Source organism: Lontra canadensis, unplaced genomic scaffold (genome assembly GCF_010015895.1).
Source record: "Lontra canadensis isolate GAN:19392208 unplaced genomic scaffold, GSC_riverotter_1.0 scaffold84, whole genome shotgun sequence".
NCBI lineage: Eukaryota > Metazoa > Chordata > Mammalia > Carnivora > Mustelidae > Lontra > Lontra canadensis.
The window spans coordinates 3,073,120-3,092,189 of NW_022631078.1; the positions used below are offsets into that span (position 1 = coordinate 3,073,120).

A 19,070-nucleotide genomic window follows, 5' to 3' on the forward strand; every position below is an offset into this window, starting at 1 on the left:
GGCACAGACCCCTCCATGTACAAGTGTCTCCTGCTCTGAGGCCACATCTCAGGAAGGAGGTGCTGACGTCGGGAAGCCAGTGGGTTCTGGGAAGACCCTCTGGCCTGTGGCTGCCCGGACCCTTGACCTATTGGACTTTGAGCTTCCCTGGCTGCTGGGGCAAGTTCCTCTGTTTCCCTGCAGCCCCCGGGGCCGGGCAGCAGTGGGCACAGGGACTGAGGCGGTGAGCCGGAAGGCAGGCTAATCCCACCACCTGCCCCAGGGAAGATGGCACATGCGACACCGACTTGCCCCTGCATAGGAAGACATCCCTTCCCTGCCCACCCCTGCCTGACGTCAAGGAGGAGGCCGCAGAGCAGAGGGCAGAGGCTGGCCGGGAAAGGCGGCTCTGCGTGGACATGGAGGCAGAACGCTCGACTCCATCACGTCCGCCGACGCCTCCCCAAAAGCGAGCAGATGCTGTGCGGTTCACGGGGTCACGTGTGAACGCACGAATCCAAGTCCTCAGAGGCTGTGATGCCGTCCGTCTCCAGGATGCTGGAACGACGTCCATCTGCAACTTGCCCTCAAGCATCCAGAATCCCCGTGGGGTCCCCCTCGCGTCTAAGAGAGCCGGGCCCTCAGGGTTCCTGGTGGACTTGGTGTCATCAGCAGCTCCGAGCCAGAGCCCCGTGGATGGAGGGAAGGGGAGGGGCCGCTCTCTGGAGCCGACCAGCTGGGAGGCAGCGCCCACAGGGATGCGAGCCCCAGGGGTGGCACTCTGGAATCCCGAGGCTCGAGCCCCTCTGTGAGCCCGCTGGGTCCCTGCAGCTGACCACCTGTCAGACTTCCCGAGAGCAACAATGAGCTGGGGGTCCGGGGCCTGCACCTGGGACCTGGCTGAGCTAACCCCCAAGGCTGTGGCGTCCCCACAAAGCCAGGGACCTGGGCAGGCCACTTCTTCCTGCTCCCTTACACTGGTGGCCTCCCTCTCCCCACCTCTTGGGCTCCACTGCATCCCCTCAGGGTAGCACTTCCTGCTGCTGGAGGACCCTGTCCCTCGGCCTCCTGCATGGATGGGGTCAACGGTCTGCCCCAGCTCTAGGGCTCTGCTCCCCTCCCCGTCATACCTCTCTTCACTGGTGTGTCACTGGCCCACCTGGTCAGCCCTGAGCTCTGTCCCCCATCCTCATCTGCAATGGCCTGTCCCTGCCTCGGTCACACCCCGAGCTGGACATCACCCCCACTGCTGCACCCTCTCCCCACACACCCCGCCATCTCGGGCCTCCTCAAGCCTGTCCACTGGCCCAGGCCCCCTCCCCTGCCCATGGCCTTGCCCTCCACTGCAGCGTCCACTCTGCCCGGGACCCAGGGGGCAGCCAGGCACGAACCGACAATCACTACAGGACTCTCTCGTGGGACCAGCTGGCCCAGAGATGGAAAGTAGATGTGGGCGCCAGGGGCTGGGGGGCAGGGTGGGGTCAGTGTTTTACGGAGACAGGGTTTGTATCTGGGGTGAGGACGACATTCTGGAGACGGACAGGGTGATGGTCACACGACACCGTGAGAGCACATAACACACCAAACGGTGAACAGGACGGGAGCTCTAGGAGTATTTTACCACAGTCAAAGATAAGTAAAGTAAAAAAACCCCAAAGCCTAAGCCCATAGATGACCAGCCTCACCTCACAGCAACAGCCACTAATCAGAGCCTCGCTCTTCCCCCGTCGCAGAGTGGAAAGCCACGGGGATGCCGCTGCGTCCTTGCGGCCTGGTAACAGCCACCAGGACAACAGATAGCTCGGGCCCTGCACGCCCAGCACGCCCAGCAGGGATGCGGCCCACAGGGGAGAGGGTCCCGCGGTGGGGAGCGGTCAACGCATCGCTGGCACATCCCGGTGCAGCGGCCACCGCTCAGACCAACCTCAGGGGCGCAGGCACAGCCCTGCAGGCCCCGCGCACCAAGGCAAGTCCAGGCCTCTCCTGAGAGGGCACCCACAGCAGGGCGGCTGCCACAGAGTTCTGGCAGGATGGACAGCCGGATGGAGCAGGGCGCCCGATGAGTCTGCCGCAAAATCCCTGTCGCACCCCATGGTGCGCTCAGACCCCCGTGTGGGGATTCACGCTCCTGAGAGGCCACGGCCCACTTAGCCCAAGGACCACCACAGAGAACCGTGGCTCGCAGCGCCCCAGGCTGCCACCGGCCACACACAGTGCCCCGGGAGACCCAGCAGCAGGGCCACGGCCCCCTCAGGCACCCCGAGGCTGGAGGACCAGCCCACCTGTGCCAGCAGACAGTGGCCAACACCCAGGTGGGCTCCGCTCGCGGCTCTGCAGCACCGGCCCACCTGATCGGGCAGCCCGGCTTCTGGAGGCAGTGCTGGTAAATTATTCATTCCTGCCAGGAGCGAACTCGTAGTCCCTGTTCAAAGGCATTAATGATATAAGAAGCCAGAGAAGTCGGGTGCTCACAGGCCACACCTGGGAAGGAGAGCTGGCTCGGGAGCTCAGAGAGGAAACCAACAGACCACCGACTCCGGTCATCCACACCGGGCAAGATGGCTCTGGGCTTCTTCACCGGCAAAGGGGAACATCGGGCAGCTGTGCCCATGACGGTGAGCCCCGTGATCACCTCTGGCCAGAGCCCACCCTGCCCCTGCCCCACTCCCAGCTGAAGAGGCACAACCTTCCAGAGGGCAGAGCCCACCCAAGTCCGGCTCCCGCCACGGCCACGCTGCCCAGCTGAGCTGCTCAATGGACACTTGCTGCCCCGCTGAAGAGCGCCCTCGGACCAGCCCACAGGGGCCAGCTTTCTGTGCGTGGCTTCCCCATGAGAAGTCAGCCAACCACCGAGGAAGCCAGCGAGGAAGGAAAAGAAATCCGGCGGCTAGATGGACCCGTGATAAAGGCTGTGCCATCCTTGATCGGGGAGCCGGGCACCTGCCAGTGGCCAGTGAGGTCCGGTGGGGAGCAAGACAAGGGCAGAAGGGAGCCGCACTGGTCAGGACGCAGATGCCAAGGGCGCACTCAGCTGGACCATGTAAGGGGGGGCGGACCCTCGCCCCCCGCGGTGGTCCTCAGGGCCAAAGCCGGACGGTGGAGGGCGCGCTGGCCCGCCTGGGATACTCACAGCGTCCCTCAGCTCCTCGCTGTCCCGGGCCGAGGTCCGAGGCATCTTCAGGGGCACCTCATCTCCGCATTCGGTGTCCGAGGCATTTGGAGACTCTGCTAGATCGAGGAAGTCGTCTCTCTTGTGACCTCTGAACCTGATTTTGTCCAGCCTCCTTAGCATGTTCAGCACTGAGCCCCTCTGCTTTACCTTAACATGACGGTCGGGGTCCCTGCACGGGAAGAAAGGAAGAGGCTCGGTCACTCGGCCACCCCTGCTGGCCACCTGCCCCACGGCGCACGCACCTGCCCGAGCACATGGCTCTCCTCCGTACACCTTGGTCCCGCGGCTGAGCCCTGCCCTCGGGGAGGGGCCGCTCTGGGTTTTCAAGGAAAACTCGGGGCCCACTGGCTCCCACCTGGCACCCACCAGATTGGGCCCCTCCACCACTCCCGCTCAGCTGGCCAAGTCCCTGCCCCTGGCCCCAACAATGTTACCTCCCCCATGTGCCCTACAAGGCAGAAGAAAGCCAGGCCTCTCAGCAGGACCTTCCCGGCCACAAAGACGGCCAACCTGGTGCACAAGGAGGCCAGAACCTGGGGAAGCCAGGGCAGAAACGCTTCAAAGAGAAGGGGAGGAGGGCTGGCCACTCCTAGAGCAAGCCGGCCATCAAGGATGCGCTCAGAGCTGTAGCTATGCACACCGCCCAGACAGCAGCAAACGCCCAGAAACCACTGGAATGCTCGGCAGGAGGATGTCTCAGTAGATCCCTTCCGAACCCAGCAGAGCCCTGGCTTCGTGTGCCCTGACTCGGCCTGGTCTCTACTTTTAGGGACACAACCCAGGCTGCTCCGTCTGCCGCAAGCAGCTTCCTGCTCGCCGGTCGGCCCTCACCAGCTTGCTGAGGTTGTGCTCAGAGAGATCCTCCCACACACGGGCTGGTCAGGAGCCCAGCAATGGCCCACCTGCTTCCCCAGCACAGCCCCAGGCCACAGGTGCAGAAAGAAGGCTGCCTGCCTGTGCCCTCCAGCCCAGTGCAGGGTCACACGGGGGGAGGACACGTGTGAGTTCAAACATGAATGCTCGCCTGGAGATGGACATGTAGCAGGTTGCCCCATATCTCTGCACCAACTGGGCCAGCAGAGGCCAACCGGCCCCTCAAAGCCCCAGGGGGCAGAGTGGGAGCGGCTCGTTTGTACGTGCAGCCAGCCTCCCTCTGAAGCCCACAGCAGAAGCCACAAACCCCAACCCAAGTCCCAGTCACACAGCTCCTGGGCGCAGGGCTGCGCGTCTGGGGTATCCCACAAGACCCAGCCCCCCACCTTCTACAAGCGGCCCTGGGTCCCAGGAGGAGGGTGGGGGCTCGGGACACAGTGGGGCTCAAAGCCTCTTCCTCTGCTTACCCACTGCTGGGCCTTGGCTTCGGCCTCAGAAGGAATGAGACCAGGGAGGCCAGCGCTCTGGGAGCCCCAGATGACGCACACCGGGAACCGGACGCTGGCCCCAATGAACACTCGAGCATCTCCACACAAGGCGGGCAGGGAGGGGGCCGAGCCGGATGGAATCCATCAACTCGGCCCCGACTATCCCAGTTGGGATGTGTCAGGGAGAACCACAAAGTTGGGGAAAAGTACTTCCTGTTTGGGACTGTGCAGGCACAAACACTCTTGAAGGACTCTCCAATCACGGCCCGGGATGTCTGCCCCCCACCCTGCAAGGGCCCTCCGCCCCCCTCGGCAAGCTTGCTTGCCCCGAGCAGTGGTGCCAACAGTGGGGCTCCTAGGACTCCAGCCGGATGGACCAGAACTCGCTCTGATCTATGAGAACAGCAGGGGTATGTTGCACGGGGAGGGAGGGGTCCTGGGCCAGGCGCTTCTCGGAGCTCACCAGGAGTACTACCAGGGGGCCTGTTGTGGCCCTGGTGGCGAAAACGACAGGACACCCAATGCCCAAGGCCCCCAGGACCCAGGAAAGCCCAGAAGTGCATGACGCCAAGGGGGGCTGTGGGGGCCCGGGGTGGCCTCGGGGGGGCTGGTGTGGGCCACAGGCAGCCGTGGGGCGCTGTGGGGGGGCCACGGGGCCCCAGGGCAGCAGGCTGCGTGCATGTGGGCGAGGGCGCAGGCTGGCCTCCCGGAAGAACAGCGGCCGTGAGCTCCGCAGACACGGAGCAGGCGAAGAAACTTCAAAACTAACAGAAACCTAAAGAAAAGAGAACTTCGTGCTGACCAGGTCCCCAGAGAGGGGCTATCGGCCTGTTTAAGAGAAACGACAAGAATAATCACGGCATGAAAGAGTCTAAGAGTCAGGCGGACAGAAGCAAACTTCTGATTGTTTTTTACTAGACTGACTTATTTCCTCATCCGAGAAGGGAGAGAACGCGCCAGCCCGCGCCGGGGGAGGGGCGGGGGGAGGGAGTCAGGGCTCGGTCCCAGGACCCCAGGACCATGACCTGAGCCAAAGGCAGCCGCTTCCCCGATGGAGCCCCTGGGAACCCCCAGCCTTCCACTTGCTAAAGAAGAAAAGAATGCGGCAGAACCAGGCGTAGGCCCGTGGGCCGTGAGGGACGACCACGGGCGCGCTGCGGCCGCTCCCAGACGTGCGCAGGAGCTACAGGACCCCAGAGCACAGATGGGCGAGTTTTCCTGAGCAGAAGAATTTGCAGCCAGAGGAGATCTACCCACCACTCGAGCAAAAACCTCCAAGTTCCCTAAAAAGGAAACACCAGCCAGGCCGCGAGGCAGAAGGCGGCAGAACCATGAGCGCGGACGCCCTCGGAGCCGGTGAGGCTGCCTCCTGAGCGCGAACCCAACACGTGGGGAGTGTGTTGCCCCCGTGGGGAGATATGACCCCGCAGCACGGCCCACGATCCAGCCGCCCCGCCCCCCACGCAGCAGGCACAGCATCACAGGGGACTCACACAGGACCTCAGCCCCTAGGGACAAAGGCTGCCGCCCCCCCCGCCGCACGGTGATGGCAAATAGTCCAAAGGTAACACAGGACCCTGCACGGGGTGGTATACGAGACTCTCTCCAGATGTCCTATAAAGTGGTCCTACTGCTTTTTAAACCACAGAAATAAAACACTGGGTATGGGAAGTATAGCCATATGAAACCTACCTCCTCTCGTCTCCAAGGAGGCTCGAGGGACTCCTCAGCAGCCGGCATCAGAGGAACTCGGGGTGCAGGGGGCAGGCCAGGCTGCGGCTTGGGAGCAGGGACCCCTGGCTGACTTGTGCCCAGAGCAGAGGGCCCAGGGCTGGCCTCATGCCAACCAAGCTCTGTTCCCCCTGCAAGGCTCTGGCTTGGTGGGTTCTCGCCGTCCGGGATTCTCTGCCATCCCTGGAGCTGGGACAGAGCTGGACTCTCCCAGTTTGGCTCCAGCAAGCCGACAAAACAGCAGCAGCAGGACAGGGGACAAAGCACCCAGTGTCCAGCCCCCCGCACCATCAGAACGCAATGCATGCCTCAGGGAGCCACGGGCGTGTCCTGCCCGCCGCCAGCTCACCCCAACCCTGGGCTCTTCCTGCCGGCTCATGTCAGCCCGCACCAGGGTGTCTCGACACACAGTCCCCCCAAGAGAGGGGCTCCCAGAAGCCTGGCCCCATCCCCCTGTTCCCCCAGGCTCCCTGGGCCCCTCAAAGGATGAAACATCCACACGACTGTCTGCTCAGAACCAGACCCAGGACTCCCCACCCTCCCCACCAGGGGCCGGGTCCAGGCTGCGAGGGGAGTCACGCTGCACCCCTGCGCTGGGCTGGAGTGTGGCACAGCCTAGCCCAGGACACCATCGTCTCGATTACGTCGTTCAGTCTCTGTGCCAAGCGAGGCCAGGTCCACAAAATCCAGGTAGATAGGAATTTGGGGAGGACACACTGTTCAACCCGGTTCATCTCCCACTGTCCACTAAAGATGGGGGACCAGTGTGGACCATCATGCTGGACACGGAGGAGGCCGGATCTCAGACACCAAGTGGGACCCAGAGCGAAGCTTTGCACACACAGCCCATGCGGAGTGGGTGCCCTTTCGACAAATTCTACTTGCACCTGCGTTCTGGACACTGCTGCCATGTGTCCCCCAGCACCCAGCTAGCCCTCCCTTTATCCCACCGGCCCCCCCCGCCCTGACCCTACCTCCTCAGATGCCCCCCCCGGGACCGGCCCCCCCCCCCACAAGCACCCACGGGCCCAGCCTAGGCAACTCAGGGCAGCTCCCGTAAGCCCCCCACCCCAAGGGGGCCCAGCTGCTCAGCGGGATCCGTGGCCACATGCCCTGCCTCCGGCGGAGGGAATCCCCTCCCATACCTCCGCGTGGACGCAGACGCTCTGGGAGAGGCCCCCTGGCCGTAGCTACTCCAGAACCCTGCTCAGAGCCAGGGCGTTCTGCAAGGACGCTGGAACCCTGGCCGTGGGCAGCAGGCGAGCCGGGAACACGCGAGGCAGGGGCACCTGGGGCTGCGGCACAGGGTGGTGGGGCTCGGCCGGCTCCGGGCAGCACCCGCCGGGCTCCGCGTCCCCTGCATGCAGGACTGAGTCCAGCAGAGCTGGCCCCGGGACACAAAGCGTGCTGCTCTGGAAACCCGCTGAATGGCTTCTGGACACACAAAGACAGCAGTGTCTAGGGAAACTGGACTTGGAAACCACAAAGGACTTCATTTCCCTTCCCAGCCAAGATTCTTAAAAGAGTAGTTCCTGGTCTCTGGCGCTTGCCGTGTCCCAGCCAATCTCCCTTGACCCGCTGCGCCTGTCACTCCCCGGCCTGGCCTCGTCTCCCGATTATCTAGGGGCTCTCCTGCTGATCTGAGGATAAACAGTGTCCCCTTTCCCACAGGATCCAGCCCCGTCCTAAGCCTTCTTCCTGGGAGTCACAGATGCTGAGAACCCACGCCTCACCTCTCCCCAAGCCAGGCCCAGAGCCAGCCCATCCTCCCTGTCCTCTGGGAAGACAGCTCCAGACCCCGCAGTCAGAGTGGCCTAGGATGGCAGCCGCAGATTCTGAGGCTCTGCAAGGGGACCAGGAGGGTTGGGGAGGTGCTGAGTTGGGTGTCCTAATCAGCGCCTCAAGGGCCTCACCCCCAGAACCCCAGCACACACCCAACTCCTGTTCAGCCCTGCAGGGCCCTGTGCTAAGCACTCACCTGGGAGAGGTCTGATGCCAGAGCCACTGACCCTGTCCCCAACCACATGCCAGGCTCAAGATGCTGGCTCACAGCGGATGACCCCCAGGTCTCCCCAAACACAAGGATTGTGTGTGAGCCCCTTCCCTCACCCCAGATTCCCAGCTCAGTCCTGCCAGCTGGGCACAGGCAGCAGGACCCCAAATACTCCTGGTGTCCACACCCAGATGTCCTGCCCCCAGACTAGCTCCTGCAGGCTTCCCCAGGAGCTCTGCTCCGGCTTATCTGCGGCCGGCCTGCTGGATGTCTCGGTTCCATCGGGCTTAGGGCAGAGCCAGTCTCCGCTCGCCCTCCTGCTGGATGGCGTGTGTATCCATGCTGCTCAAGCCACAGCCCCTGAAGGAACCCGCCATCACTCCACGGCCACCTGCAGCACGCACGGCCTTCCTCTCCAAGCTAGGCCCCACAACCGTCTGCCTCTCCACCCTGACCGCACCCTCCTGCCCTGCTAGACTTGGGGCCGGGGTCCTACGGCACCTCACAGAGCCCTTCTCCATGTGGCAGGAAACCAGACTTCCAGACCCCGGAGGTCCTCTGGCCACTACCTTTGCTCCTACTGTGGGGCCCAGCACCTCTAGTTCTGGGGGATTCCTCATCCCGGAGCCTTTTTCTCCAAGTACCCCACCTTGAAAGCCATCATCCCATTTGGTTTGGGGTCTGGGAACTTCCAGCTAACGCCCCTATTTAGGATTTGGGCACCCAGCCCTGCCCTGTAAGAATAAAGGCCCTAAGGGCAGAGGCCAGCCATTACCTGTGCTGGGCTCACAAACCCTCGTCCCGCAAATGAAGCAATGATGCGCAAGGGAGGGGCCGTGCTGACCAGCCTCTGAGCACCAGGAAACACGGGGCCCTACGCCGGCTCTGGGCCCCCTGGCCACAGCCGCAAAGAGCTGTCCTTCCACAGAGCCCTCAGAGCAAAGGGCCGTCCACGGACTTCATCCAGGAGACCTGCTGGGGTTTGCAGCCCTTAAATCCATAAACACTTGCAGAAAACTTAACACCAAGTTTCTAATAACCTGGGTGTGTCTCTGGAGGGGGGGGGTGGAGGCCTGAATTTCTTCCCAGGAGCAAGCATCTTCCAGGCCTGTCTGCCCCCACGAAGGTCAGTCCAAAACCCCCGGTGTAATCAGTCAGTGAAGATATGCAGACAGGTCCCACCAGCTCAGTGACCCTGATGATGGCCTGGGTGGCCCTGGAGAGTCAGAGAGAGCGGGAGAGCTGGGAGGGCCTGGTGTGAGCTGTCACCCCCCTCTTCTGTGACCTGGGATCACGCGCACGGCCTGGAGAGCTCGTGATGGCGCAGGGAGTGGCCCCGGGGACCCGAGAGCAGAGACGTAGGTCGGACGGCTCTTAGAAACCACACGGACACACAGCTGCACACACACTCACAACTACTGGTAAAACGTGTGGCCGGCGCTGCTCACGGGCGTTCCGACGTCTCCTAACACCCCTCCCTTGTCCACCACGGTCGCAGCTGGCAGATGAGTCCGGCGCGGGCAGGAATGCCAGCTGGTGATTCTGTTCACACAAACCAGACAGACAAGGTGCATGCGGGAGGCACGCGTCAGGGCCCCACGCGCGGCTCGCAGACAGGGACTCCCCTGCCCAAGGGCAGGACGGCTTTCTGAGAGCAGCGGACAGTCACCTCGGCTCCTCTGCGCCACTCACAGCAAGTGGTTACACGTGTCACACACGTGGTTTTTCCGTCCCTCAATGAAGCCCAGACAGCCAACAAAACAAGAAGTGAAGCCCTGATGCATGGCATTGGCCCATTCCGGGGGTGTGGCTGCTCCCATCAGGGCCATCTGCGAGCCGCCAAAGACGCGCAGGCATGGGTGCGTGACTAGGCCCGATGCCATGGCCACTGTGAGCCAGGATGTCCACCTTTCAGACAAGACCGATGCAAACCGGCTTGGGATCACGCCAGCGAATAAAAGCAGTGATGGCAGTTCCGCAAGGAGGGGTTCGGTCGGGTACGTTTGCTTCAAGTTTACCTAACTTTGAGTTTACAGGCTCCCGTTCTTACTACTGGCCAACTCCTGGATCCCTGCAATGCTAACAGTGCCTGTGGGCTGGTGTGGGCCGGCACGAGCTGGTATGAGCTGGTATAGGCTGGTACAAGCTGGTACAGGCCAGTACGGGCTGGTACAAGCTGGTATGAGCTGGTACGGGCCGGTAAGGGCTGGTACAGGCTGGTACGAGCTGGTACAGGCTGGTGCCAGTACATGGGTCCTCCTCCCTCCATCTCACACTGTCACAGGCACATAAGAACAAGGCTCAGGAAACACCAAGGGACTCAGCGCTCCCATTCACCCTTCTTCCCCTATAGGGCTCGGGGACACATGCAGGAAACAGAAGCCAAGGTCAAAATGCAAAGTTCGAGCCCCTGAGAGGGCCAAAGGGACCAAAGACAGTCCTGGAGGTGGGACCCAGACCATGAACTCACTGGGCCTGGACAGCAGAACGGAGCCAGACTCCACCTACCATCCTCCCCATCCCAGCCCCCTTGGGTCCCCAAGGAGGTGCCAAGACCCACCCCTGAACCCCTGGGACCCCACCAGGGACATTCCTGCTATCCAAGGCATTCCCAGCCACCAGGTGACCCCCTCATTCTTCCCACATGTGGTGTGACACCACCCGCCTGCCCAGCCAGCAGCTCCTACTCTCCATGAGGTCACCCCCACTCGGGCGTCCTGTAGCATAATCGTCCACACACCAACCACAGCTGAGGGGACAGTCAGGGGACACGTGCCTGCCTGGGGCCATTCCCACTGGGGAGCCCACTGGGAGCGGTCTACTGATCCCCTCCTCACCATCCAGCCTCGAGCGCAGTGGTCCCAAGTGCCCAGAGCAGGATGCCACCTGCCGTGCCACATGACCTGGTGCGGGTCACACCCCCTTCCTCCGTGCTGGTCGCTGGGTTTGAAGGCATGTTGATGGTCGTCCCTCCTCCAAGAGTACCAGGGAGCACACTCAGCTGTGTGGAGAAGGACCCCGTCGTCCTCACCCAGTGAGCAGCAGTAATGAGGACAAAATCCCAGATCCTACCTTCCAAATCCACATTCAACAAAGGTCACTCTCCCTGCACACTGTCACTTTCCCCGTGGGGCGCTATGGTGATGACCCTGCCTGACAGAGCGGGGAAGCTAGGGTAAGAGGGTCCAGGACACTCAAGACCCACCTCGCCCCCACCCCCCCGGCCATCAGAAACTTCCAAACTGTCTACAGGCAGGAAAGGAAGGGCTGGTGGGTGACCGGAGCCTGTAGGCAGTGGGAAGCAAGGGCCACGGTCCCCAGAACCCCAAGGGAGGATTCAGACCAGAACCTGGGGCAGGGATTCAGGCGTCCAATTCAGAGAAGGTGCAGCACCCCACAGCCGGTGCACCAGGACCAAGCCTCAGCCTTGCCACCTGCCCTGCACAAACCAGGCCTATGCCCCCTGACCCCAGCTGGGGATGGCCCCAAGGAGCGACAGTGAGGTCTACAGAGGCAGGCCAGCCATGTCTAGCCCAGCCCTCCCAGTCTCTGAAGTAGAGATAAGAAAGGCCAGTGCCCGTCACAGGTGTGAGCTGGGGCCACCTGAGGACCTGTCTCCAGGTATTTGGGCCTCAGCCCAGATGCACACCTGGAGAGGAAGCCCCAGGCAGGGGCTGGGAGCACCTGCTACCGAGTGTTCACAGGGCCCCGACACAAGGGAGGAAAAACCCTCAGCACCATGCTTTCACGGTCTCCAAGCCTCCTGTACACCCCAAAACCTGTGCAGGGCCCCAGATCACAGGCAGCAACAAGCTCCCCCATCACAGGTGTCATATGTCCTGGTCACAATGCTGAGAGGAAAGAACTCCTGCTAAATTGACAAAAGGGGTAACTGAGGCTCAGGGAAGCAGCATAAAAGAGAAGTGGCATGTCAGAAACAGGAACCAACCTCACTGGACTCCAGAGCCTGTGCTTGCCCTAACCCCAGACAGACCCAGCTATCCCACCCTCCACAGCACATGCCTCTATTAATACATCCCTCACTGTATGACAGCTCCCAGGCTGCTCTGCCTAGCACATTGAGTAAGGAGCCTGGCAGAGTAGCCACGCTGATATTTATTTGAACAAAACAGAGCTAACAAGAAAACCTAATGTTTAGGAGCAGCTAGACAAAAACCTCCGTGTCACCTAAGAAAATAGAATAAACTACCAGAAATGCACACAAATTCATTTCAATTTCTCTCCATTTCTCTTTGCAACCAGGACCTGAGAAGATCCAGCCAATGAGACAGCTGGTAGGAAACACCTTCCAAATTCCAGGCACCAGGCATGACTTCCTGCCAGGGCCCCGGCCCAAGTTCCTGAAAGCAGAAAGGGGCGTGGCTCGCAGCTGTCTGAAATCGGGCTGCTTTCCAAAGGCAGTGCACCATTACGACGCTGCAAGAGACGGGAGGCACGGGGCAGGGCGAGCCTGTTCTGCAAGGGGCCAGGTAGGAAATGTCGGGCTTGGCGGGCCGCGCAGCCGTCCCAACTTCTCAGCTCGCTCTGCTGGACCACGAAATGGGTGTGGCTCTGGGCCGAAAACATTATTTACAAAAGCAGGTGGCAGTGCGCTGGGTTTGGCCTATGGGCCACGCTCTACTGCCCCTGGTCCTTCAGGAACAGACGCCCAGTGGAACAAGAACTCTCAGAAAGGTCACAGCACTTACTAGCCCACTAACAGGGAACCTGGGCCCTGGCTAAGCCCAGGGGTCCCACTGCCAGCAGCCCGAGCGTCACACGCTTGTGCGTGGACCTCGCCCCCACCTAGTCTTCTTAAGGAAAGGGGTGAGGGGCAAGGTGCCCTCCATGGTGAGGTTGGGGCAGCCTGGACGGTCTCTAGGCTCCCTGGGGCCAGAAGGATCTCAGTGAGGGAAACCGAACCATCTCCGTCCACCTGAGTCGTGGGCCAGGGACTTCTCCCCACGTCCCCCGACTCCTGTCTGAGGCAGAGGCTCTGGAAGGAGAGCCAGCTGGGAACAGCACGGGGGGAGGGCATTGCCCACCCTGAAGGGCCATCCCCTGGGTCTCGGGGCAGTGACCCTAGCTCTGCGGTGACAAAGAACTCAATGAATAAGCCCTTGTGACACCAGGAGGCAGCCCCGGGTCCCACCCCCTGCCTGAAACCCCTCAATCCATGCTCCATGGCTGTGCACTGCCCCCTTCCCAGCGCACGCTACACCACCCCTGACCCAATGCCACCGTCACCTGGCTGCACCTGGCCGTCACCTGTTTCTGGCAACCAGTCAGGGCACGGGTGGGTGAGGTGCATTTTAAAGACCTTCCGGGTTCCCAGGCAAATTGAGCACCAGGGTAAACCTGCAGCTTTAAACAGCCCCTTAGACGGAAAGCGTTTTCGTGCTCAGCCAAACCACCTGCCCGGAGGCCACTCTGTTTCTACTATTTTATCTCCGCCCAGCCCAGGCCTGGGGCTCCCCCGCCAGCCGCTCCCCACCTCCCAGCCAGCCCTCGGGATATTTTCAGGCCTCGCTGGGGTGTCAAGCACCACATGCCACAAAAAGGTTTTCCGCGTTTAAAACAACACACAGCGAGAAGATGGAACCCACACTTCCTGCTCAGCAGGCCAAGGCGGGAACACAACGCAGGCCGGGACAAGGCAGGAGCAGAGGGGCCGGCAGGCGCTGGGCAGCCCTCCCTCCTCGGGCCTCTGCTACAAACTCACATCCAACGCAGAAGAAAAAAATAAAAACAAAAACAAAAACCACACCTGAACCCTCAAAGTTGTCTTTGCACCTGCCGCCCAGGTAACCGCCAAGCTCCAGGCTGGCCGCCGGACAGTCTGGTCTCTCCTTAGGGCGTCCTGGCCGGCCTGGCAGCAGAGGGCCTCTGCGGGCCACGCGAGGGAGCCGCGTATCAGCTCCAGCACCGGCCCTGGGGCCTCAGGCTCACAGCCTCAAGCCGTGCAGCGGGGGGGGGGGGGTGCGCGCAGGGGCTATGGAGGCAGGCGTGCCCGTCCCACGCTGCACACTCAGAGTCACTGCGACAAGCGAAGTGGTCAGCGGGCGTTTAATGAGCAGCTACGACGCACCAGATGCGGCCCGGTGTGGGAATGCAGAGGAGGCTCGCCAAAGGCCCAGGCACTTCCTGACCATGCAGAAGAGGGGTCGGGTGAGTGGGGGACGGGGGGCCACAGGGCAGGCTGCTCTGAGCTGCAGCAGTCAGCCACGGGCTGCAGACGGACACACCCCAGGGTAGGGAGCAGCACGGAGCCTCCCGGCAGGATGGGCTGAGAAAACAGTGAGGCCGCGGGAAGCAGAGGAGGCTGGGCGAGGGGCTTGGTCCGTTCAGGGGAAGCGGACTTGCGGCACAGGGAGTGCGCGGGGAGCTCCCACCTACGGCAGCCGCACAGAGAGCCACTGTGACACGGCCCGTGGGCTTCACGCCTTCCCGCCCCCCCTTCCAGCCCCGCCGCCTGCCTCTGGGAGGTTGGAGGCCTGGCTCCCACATGCCTGTCTCTGGGCCAGGCTGGCACAGAGGACTCCGTGAACATGGCTGCTGCGACTCTGGGGTCCCCCCCTGAGGGGGACTCACAGCCATGACTGGGTGCAAGACGGAGGCGAGGGCACAGTATGGTCCCCATCACTCCCGCCCTGTCCCCCCCACCCTGACAGCTCACGGGCCAGCTCAGGGACCAGAGCCGCCTGGCTCAGGGCCGTCCATCCGCCGGATTCCCAGGACAACACTCGGCCTGATTCCCAGGACCCACGGCCAGAAAATAAACACAGGACCAGAGGACCAATCAGCCCCACGTCCGGGGCTACACCCCAATACCGACACCTGGGGCTTGAAGAGATACGATGGACGGACAAACAAGTGTGGTCTATGCACAGAATGGCGTATCGCTCGGCCTCGAGAACAGCGGGAATTGTGATGGGGGCTAGAGCATGGACGAGCCTGGAGGGCACTGTGCCCAACGAAATGAGCCAGGCACACAGGGACAAATTCTGCAGGGGTCTACTCAGACGTTCCCTGGGAGAGTCTCATCAACAGAGAGAGAGACAGAGGGGTGACGGTGGGCACCAGGGGTGGGAGGAGGGGGATGGAGAGTCCGTGTTCCATGGGGACAGAGTTTCAGTATGGGACAGTGACAGAGATCTGGAGACGGACGGTATGCTGGTCTCATACAACGGAATGTCCAGCCCTACCACGTAACAGAACGTGACGCAGCTACAGCCCTTCCGCAGGCGTGGGGACGGCGCATCAACAGAGAGCAGGGCCGCGGGACAAAGCAGATGTACAGAAGCAGACCCAGCCACCGTCAGGATCAAAGTGGCATTTCACAGCACAGGGCAAGAGACACACACTGTCCTGCAAACGACCTGGGACATCCCTGTCGTTGTGCGGGAGAAGCAAGGTTGGAGCCGCGCTCAGATGACACTCCAAGTGGCCCAGGGGCCACAGGGGAGGGTCCGGGACCTCGGACCAGCCTAGGCCTTTCCAAGCAAGATGTGAGGCGCAGTTAAGAACACGGATGACTTCCAAAACAAATTTCTGCAAGGCAGGAACCTCTGTCAGCAGTGAAACAAATGAGAATCCAGAAGGAAATGCCGGCCCACACGCCACAAAGGGTTAATCTGTCCGCCGTTCATAAACAGCCCCGTGGAAGACCGCACAGCAGATGCAGACGACTCCCAGAAAAGGCAAACAAACGGTACTCCAACAGACGGAAAGACAATCGTCACTTACAAAGACAGAAACACACACTGAAATGACACCGAGAAGCCCTTTTCCCTAACAGCCCAGCGGATACGGGGCACATGGGCGTGAGGGCCAGGAAGCAGGGTCCCCGGCTCGGAAGGAGGCGCACAGGGCCATTTTGCAACGCCCAGTAACGGCACTATTTCATTTCCAGGAACCTCTGACACTTGCAAAATGATGTACAGGCAAGGTCATGTCACTGCCCTGTTGTTTCTGGAACAGCAGAAAGAGGCAGGACGTGCCCTCGTGTCCATCCATGGGGGACAGCCACACGTGGGATCCCCCATCGTCTGAAGAAGTGAGGACCCCTGCATGCCCCGCTGGAGACCTTGCAGCCTGGGCTGACTGCTACCTGCCAGTGTGGGCAAGCCAGAAGCCATGAGCCCCGGAGAGAAGGAGAAGGAGGAGGGGAGGGGAGGGCAGGGGGAGCGGGGGAAGAAGGTGGGAGGGGGAAGGGAGGAAGGGGAGGAGAGGGGAGGAGAGGGGAAGGGGGGGGCACTGGAGATCCAACTTGAGCTTCAACCCCCTTTTGAATCCTGAACGTGTTGACACAGCAAAGTTTTAAAATCAAATGTCTCAAATAAAAGATAAGAAGGACCTTATTTACATATTTTTATAAGAAGAACTCTAAAGAAAGCAGAAAAAATGGAAACAAGGACCTTCATTCACCACGTCAGGGAAATCTCTCTGGAGGCCAAACCAGCAGTTCTCCGACTACGGCCCAGGAACCCCTTTTGGGGGACGCGCAAGGTTAACCCCAAGGCTCATCGGCTTTCCCACGCCTGCTCTCACCACGGCGCCCGGACCGGACCCGGCACCCGGCCTGTGTTCAGTCACGCCGAGCCCCAGGCCTGCTGCCTGCACTCGTTTCTTTTCCATCTACGGAGGCGCGTGGGGGAACGGTAATTTTATGAAAATAAAATATGCTACTTGTGTGAATATGTAATGGGTTTATAGTTGGCAATTTCTGATCAATTAAAGAATATTTCTGAAGTCCTTAGTTTTACTTTCTCACCCGGTGAGGAGCGACAGAGACAACCCGCGTAACTAAGGGCCTCTGGCGACCTCACGAACTGAACATTATATAAAACGCTCAGAGATCAACTCGGAGAACCAGCACCCTACCCCGATTCCAGAGAAGGCGTGCGGGGACAGGCCCACGACTCCCTCTGACCCCAGTCTAGGCCTCCAGGGGAGGCAGCAGGGAACTGTGTCCACAGGCACAACCAGAGCGGGCCTCAGCTGGGGCAGGCGGTGGGCCGGACTGCGGGCGGGGGGCGGCGGGCTATGGAGCGCAGGGCAGCTCTGTGTCACCATGTGTGCAAGAGGAACCTCAGAGGGGCAGGGCAGGGCACCCTCACCTTACAGATGCAGACACTTGGCACAGAGTCAGACAGCAGGGGCGAGGCCATGCCCCTGTGCCCAGCCAGGCCAGTGGCTACACCTCTCTCTTCTCCACCTCTGCCTCACTCCTTGGGGGCTCAGGCGACAGGAGGTCCCCAAGCACATTTCCCCACCCCCTCTGCTTACAAACACCCTCCCGGACCCTGGGTACCATGCACCTTCCAGGGGCCACAGAAGCCACCTGCTCCAGGAAGCCCTCCCTGATGTCCTCATCCACAGATGTCTCTCAGTTGGTGCACACCCCTGCCCCAGGGCACATGGGCTCTCACACCTGAGTGTGCATGCCTGCACACGCGCGGCCTTCGGCACGCCCACCCTGCCTCTGCAGCCCAGTGCACACAGTGTCTATGGTTCTCAGCACCCAGCAGCCTGTCTCCAGACTCCCCCCACAACGTAGACTGAGCCCTGCAGGCCAATGAAAGCCTCTTCGGTAACAGGACTGCGGGATTCTGGAGCACACAGGTGCTGCTCTCCTGGGGGACGGCCTGCCGGAGAAGGAGTGGGACACATGTGAGGCAGAAGGGAGTGGTGACAGGGAAGGAAACAAACAGAAGAAAGAAAGGGAACCAGAGACAAGGGCCTAAGGGCCCCAGGCCAGCAGCGTCACAGCCTCCACCCCAGGTCCCAAGCACCAAAGGCCCCCTGGGCGTCAGCAAGCCTGCAGCGGACCCCTCGCTGCTGGGCCGACAAGGTGACTCTGAAACATGGGGGACGCCCTGGAGAGGGAGATGAGGAGTGGGTGACAGCTGAGGGACGTGTTCAGGCGTCGGCGGGATATTCTCCGGAGACCACAGGCATCACCAGCCACAAACAGTCGTGCATGCAACGGTCCGTCTCGCAGTTACCTGAGAAGAGATGGGAGAGGACAGCAGGACCCCGTGTCCACAGGACCCTGACAAACCGTCCTGGAAACAGGCGACCTTTCCCGGGGCCTCGCGGGTTCAGATGGGATGTGCGCTCATCGGCCCCCTTGCTCCCTGGGCGGTTCCCCGGGAGAAACACTGCCCGCAGAACGAGGCACCGGGGTCCCCCTCAATCACGCTCACGAGGGGGCCCACGTGGGAAAAGGTCACTCCTCCGCGAAGGCAATTAAACCCACACTGTGAACTTGCTTCGGCGACGACAATCGGACAGAACCCGCCGGCCGCGTGGCCGCGACGCTGAGCAGGGCTGATCTGCCCACAGGCTTTCATCTCCCTCCACGGAGAACCGAGAGGACACGGTCAGTGAGGGAAAATCTACACCCAGAAGCGCAAGGATGAAAATCACGGCTCGTAGTTTGAAAAGCCAAGGGCCATCCCCACGCTACTTAAGTAACAGCGTGACCACTGACACACACAGTCCCGTCTGTTGACACGGGTTCCCCAAACCGACTTGCCCTGCGTTAGGGAGTCTCCCTAAATCTTAATGTCCTGACCTGACCCCCCATCGCAGTCTGCTTTGTCCCCATTCCCCGAGACCCTCTCCTGCCGGGCTGCCAAGCTCACAGCCCAGCCCTCCCCACGGGGCCCGGAGGAAGCTGCTGCTCCTGTCCTGAGCCCTCACTTCCCCCCACGCGCCCCGGGGCTCCCGGCCCCAGCCCCCACGCCTTCTCCTTCACTCCGGCCACTCAGCATGGCTGGAAAAGGGCCTGGGACACCTGCCCTTCAGAGGAGCTCACTGCTGCCCCACA

The 19,070-nt window shown here is 61.6% G+C and overlaps 1 protein-coding gene across 2 annotated transcripts in view; it reads right to left on the reverse strand.

The window, feature by feature from the left end:
* Window positions 1-19,070, reverse strand: part of GRAMD4 (GRAM domain containing 4) — a 71,683-nt gene that overhangs the window by 35,378 nt on the left and 17,235 nt on the right. The window contains exons 1-2 of one of the 2 annotated variants that reach the window (XM_032882763.1): window positions 7,389-7,411; window positions 3,110-3,320 (exon numbers count right to left, since the gene is read on the reverse strand). In XM_032882763.1, coding sequence (XP_032738654.1) covers window positions 3,110-3,271 — 162 coding nt within the window. In that variant the 5' untranslated portion in view covers window positions 3,272-3,320; window positions 7,389-7,411. Of the gene's footprint in view, window positions 1-3,109; window positions 3,321-7,388; window positions 7,412-19,070 lie in introns of those variants that run through there. The other variant, XM_032882762.1, reaches the window with a different exon arrangement.